Here is a 5,586-nt window from a genome sequence, read left to right as displayed (position 1 = left end):
ACTGATATGATATATGACAATGCATTGACTAGAGTAAACTCCTTGTGCTTGTTATATGTGTCACTGGTTCGGCCTACTTATCATGTATAAGTGCCTATCATGTTTGTTATATGGCATGAGACTCACCATTCCATCTTATTTATATCTCATATAAATACCTTGGGAACAAACATGAATACAATTTTCTGGACAAGTCATGTCCTGTGTGAAGTATCCTCGACTGTGAACCAATTTATGATACTTTATGCTAGAAATACTGTCACTCATATTCTTAACAACTTAAGAATAGAATTTCTAATAAAATATCAATGGACCTTTTCTATTACACATAAATACATTATGTAAACGAAAAAGTGAAATTACCTTTTATTAATAAAATGTATACAAGATACATACTACATGATATGCTCTAAAGCATACTACTAATAATACGACCTAATACTAGCAAATACCTACTTTATAAAAAGGGAGTCGCATTTAGTGACTTTCAAAAGTGGACAACATAAAAGCCAAATTGACTTCCTCTTAACCAGGAAGACAAATAGAGCTATAGCCAAGGATTACAAGGTTATTCCAGGAGAAGTTTTAACAAGTCAACATCGGTTAGTAGTCTTGGATGTCAAGTTTATGAACATTTCAAATAAGGCTAAAAGAAATATTGTAGCTTGAACAAAATAGTAGGAGTTCGAAAGAGTAAAGCAAATGAAGTTCAAAAATAAGCTTCTCAAGTCCGAAGCATGGAAGCTGGATGTGGAGGCAAATGGTATGTAGATACATATGGCATCAAAGATTAGAGAAATAACTAGAAAAGTACTTGGAGAGTTTAGAGGATATGGACCACCCTCAAAAGAGCGATAGTGGTGGAATGAGGAAGTACAAAAGACAGTGAAGAGAAAGAGAAAATGGTATAAGAAATTATCTAAGTGTGATAATGTAAGGCTTATAAACAGTACAAGATAGCAATGAAAGAGGCAAAAAAGACGATTAATCAAGAAAAAGCACAGGCCTTTGAAAAGTTATATGAGAAACTTATAACTAAAGAAAGGGAGAAAGATATTTATAAATTAGCAAGGAGGAGAGAAAAAGAAATGTCAAGATCTCAATCAAGTTAGGTGCATTAAGGATAAATAAGGAAAAGTATTTGTGAAAGTTGAGGACATTAAAAAAAGATAGAGAAATTATTTTGATGATCTCTTTAATAATAGTCAAAGTAATAATAGCGTGAATATAGACTACAAAGTAATAGAAAAGAATGCGAATTACACTAGAAGGATTAGATCTTCGGAAGTAAAGAAAGCACATAAAAGAATGAAAGTGGATAAAGCCTGTGAACCCGATGAAATACCGATTAAAGTGTGGAAGTGTTTGGGAGATGTGGGAATGGCATGATTAACTAAATTATTTAATAAGATTCTAAACTCAAAAAAAAAATGTCTGATGAATGGAGGAGTATTTTAGTACATATTTTAAAAAATAAAGGAGACATACAAAGTTGCTCAAACTATATGAGAATTAAACTCATGAGCCATAGCATGAAGTTGTGGGAGAGTGTTGTAGAACATCGACTACGTCATGATACTTCTATCTCTCTCAATCAATTTAGCTTCATGCCTGATCGTTCAACTATGGAAGCGATCTTTCTCATTAAAAGTTTAATGGAGAAATATATAAATGTGAAGAAAGATCTACATATGGTTTTTATCCATTTGGTGAAAACTTATAATAGTATTCTAAGAGATGTCTTATGAAGAGTGTTAGAACAAAAGAGGATATCTATTAGGTACATACAAGTATTGAAATATATGTATGAAGGATCAACTACTATTGTGCGCGCAGTAGGAGAGGACACAAGAGATTTTCTTATCTCTGTTGGATTATACCAAGGTTCAGCTGTGAGCTCTTACCTTTTTATATTAGTTCTAGATGAATTGACAAAACATATACAAGAGAGTATTCCTTGGTGCGTGATATTTGCAAATGATATAGTTCTGATCGATGAGACAAAAGAAAAAGTCAATAGAAAGCTAGATCTTTGGAGAAGTACTCTAGAGTCAAAGGGTTTTAAGTTAAGTAGAACGAAGACAAAAATACATGCATTGCAAGTTCAGTGAAGGCCGAACTGGTGATAGGGACGGAGTTAGTTTGGATGGAGTGGTAGTGCCCCAAAGTAATGACTTTAAATATCTCGGCTCAATCATTCAAGTAGATAGAGGATATGAGGAGAATGTTAGTCATAGGATTAAAGTCAGATGGATGAAGTGGAGACTTGCCTCGGAAGTTTTATGTGATCGTAAGATTCCCAATAAGTTGAAAGAAAAATTTTACCGTACAGTCATATGACCGACCATGTTATATGGTAGTGAGTGTTGGGCAATAAATATGTGTCTAAGATGAGAGTTACGGAGATGAGAATATTAAAGTGGATGAGTAGTCATACTAGATTAGATAAAATCCGCAATAAGAGTATTAGAGAAAAGGAAAGAGTAGTGCCAATTGAGGATAAGTTGAGAGAAAGGAGATTGAGATGATTTAGTTATGTGAAGCGTAAACATATGGAGACTCCAGTTAGACAAGTAAAGCACATTGAATTAGAGTATAGAAAGAAAAGAAGAGGTATATCTAAACTAACTTGGAAGAGTAGTACAATATGTCCTAGAAATATTACACAATTTCAAGAATTTAACTCAAAATCTTTTAGAGTAGAGAAAGAGAATTCATATAGCCGATCCCAAATAAATTTTTTGGATAAATGCTTAGTTGAATTGAGTTTTATATCTCAGAGACTAAATAATTATTTAATAAAAAAAAAATTTTTCAACCATGCTTATCAAACGCATTAAAAAATCCTGAGGCATTAGAAAGTTAATACAGCCACAAGTTCCCTTGGAGGATAAGCAGTCCAATTAGAAGAAAGGGAACCTTTAAGATACAACTTAGCAATGCAATTTGCTGCCTGATTTGCAGCCCTTTTAATCAAGGACAAAGATACTTGGGACGAGGAGGATATAGCAGCCTTAATAGCTTGTATGGAAGCTTGAATCTCCCATCTCTGACATTCATGGGACTTGACTGTAGAGGAATAAAGGATTTCAGAATCAGTCATACACAAAAATATGACTTTATGATAGAAACTCCAACCTGATCGCATTGATAAAATGATTCAACTCTTCTCATCAATCGTGGATGAGTCCAGCATCAATTGAAATTCTCCTGATAGATGGTTTTGGACCAAAACCCATATCCAGATGGTTTAGGCCATATATAAAACTATGAACTTTTGAGACATTTTCAAAGGCTGTTGGTCAAGTGGGCTTGCCCAGGATTCATTGGGCCAGTATACATTTGGGCCCCCAAGTTTGTTCCCTAGTTTTCGGGTTCAGTTTTTGTTAGCCTGGTCCATTTGCTTTCATTTGCCCTTTTTTTAATAATTAAATTATAAATCTTGCTTACAAAAATTACAAATCTCAAATTAATTAAAATAGTTTCGATTTATTAAATAAAATCTCAATGCACATACAAATATTACTTTATTTACCCAAAAATTGACACATCAGAGTCACCTATGAATGTCAACATCTTCCAGCTAAAAAATTAACCCATCAATAATAGAGGAACCCAGGAATATCCGCAATACCCTAAACAGTACAACGCCTTTCTCGAAATAATAATATCAACAGTTGTTCATATGCAGTAATAACAATATTATTATTATTATTTAAAAAAAAATTATTATTGATCAATGCGTTCTGTTGGCTGGTGAGCAAATATAAAGATAATTATAAATTTTCTTGCTAGTAAATTATTCCGAAATTAAATAAACCTTACAAATAATAATAGAAATTAAATTCAGGAAAATATCTAAAAATATATATTTATAAAGGAGGAAACACAAAATGATAGGAAACTGAAATTTTTCTCATAGAACTTGCAAACAAGATCTATAGACAAAAACATAATCATCGATCAAAAATGATCTACATCATCATTCAAGGAACAACACTGACAGAGCACCCTACAGGAATCATAAAACCAACACAACTCACAAGCAAACAACAAAGCCAGAACTACTACTTCCTAATTCCTCCAGTTCCCGTCAGATGCACCACCACCCCTTGAGTAACGAGATCCACCATCACCATATCCACGGTCCCGACCCCCACCGTAACCACCACCGCCATATCCACCACCTCCGCGGTTGTAACCACCACCGTATCCACCTTCACGTCGTCCGCCACCACCATAGCCGCCACCGCTGCCGCCACGGCTGTATCCACCGCCACCACCTCCGCTTCCGCGGGATTGAGCTTCGTTAACGGTAATGTTACGGCCGTCGAGATTCTGACCGTTCATTCCTTCAATAGCATCTCTCATCGACTTCTCGTTGTTGAAGGTCACGAATCCAAACCCGCGAGATCTGCCAGTCTCTCTATCATTGATGATCTAAACACAAAATTAACAGATCCAATCAGAACTAAGCCCGAACAAAACCAAATCCATAACTGATAATCAAAGAAATAAAAGAAAAATAAATCGATCGATCTTCGCCCAAAGGATGAAGATGAACGTACCGATTTGAGGTTAGTAACATAAAAGAACAGTAACACAGAGATTATAGTAACACAAACAGATCACAGATTTTGGATCGACAAAGCCGAATGGGGTCGGTCAGATCCGATCTCTGCGACTACGCAAACCGACCTTCGATTCAAGGATCTCGCCAAAGGGACTAAAGGCCTCCTGGAGGGCTTGGTCGTTTGTGGCCCAGGCAAGGCCGCCGACAAAGCACCTGTACTCTATCTCTGTAGACGCCATAGGGTTTGGAAAAAGGATTGAAAAAGAAACCCTCAAGAGGAAACTAGGGTTATAGCGAAGTAAAGGATGAGATACCTGCCTAAGGCTAAACCATGATTTTATAGAAGGAGTGGGAGTTAACTATGGTTAGCTGAGCTGACTGGGGGTTAAAATTGCAGACGGTGACCGTGCAGGGATGCTTGGTTACGGGGCTAAGCATATCCTGATCTTTGCGGGTTTTTGAGTTGGTTAACCAGAGCAGGGATTAGCGGAGTAGCGAAAGCGCTCGTGGTGATTTAACTTTTTATTTCAATTTGAGGCTAAAAGAATTCCAATTAAATCCAACTTTAATTGTATAATATAAACCGCTAATACACTTTATTGTATAGTATATATTTTATTTATATTTTAATTATATAGTCTTTAATTATAAAATATATATACTTAAGGATTAAAAAGCATACTATATAATATATTCATATATTTATAATTAAAAAATTTAAAAATAATTTAACATATTTATAGTTCAAATTATTTAATAATAAAAATATGAAAAATAATATTAAATTATATATAATTCATAATTATAATATATATTTAAATTTTGATGGGATATATATCTAAAAAATAATAGAAAAAACTTACGTATAAAATTAGAGATGGCAAAAGCCGTATATTTGTGAGTATTTGATGTAATCGAACTTTAATATAATAGGTTTTGATAATGCATAATCAAATTTGAAATGAATTTAAATTTAGAAAATAATACTTATGATGGATTTAAATTCTGAATAT

At 34.2% G+C, this 5,586-nt stretch overlaps 1 protein-coding gene across 1 annotated transcript; it reads right to left on the bottom strand.

The window, feature by feature from the left end:
- Window positions 1-3,894: 3,894 nt before the first annotated feature.
- LOC110652123 (glycine-rich RNA-binding protein) lies at window positions 3,895-4,903 on the bottom strand. Its single transcript, XM_021807636.2, has 2 exons — window positions 4,699-4,903; window positions 3,895-4,440 (listed from the first exon to the last, which is right to left on the bottom strand). The coding sequence occupies exons 1-2, from the start codon at window positions 4,810-4,812 to the stop codon at window positions 4,075-4,077; spliced, it is 480 nt and encodes a 159-aa protein (XP_021663328.2). The 5' UTR covers window positions 4,813-4,903; the 3' UTR covers window positions 3,895-4,074.
- Window positions 4,904-5,586: the final 683 nt, after the last annotated feature.

This window comes from Hevea brasiliensis, chromosome 15 (assembly GCF_030052815.1).
Source record: "Hevea brasiliensis isolate MT/VB/25A 57/8 chromosome 15, ASM3005281v1, whole genome shotgun sequence".
Taxonomy (NCBI): domain Eukaryota; kingdom Viridiplantae; phylum Streptophyta; class Magnoliopsida; order Malpighiales; family Euphorbiaceae; genus Hevea; species Hevea brasiliensis.
The sequence above is the reverse complement of the archived record's forward strand: the minus strand, read 5'-3'. Positions and strand labels throughout refer to the sequence as shown.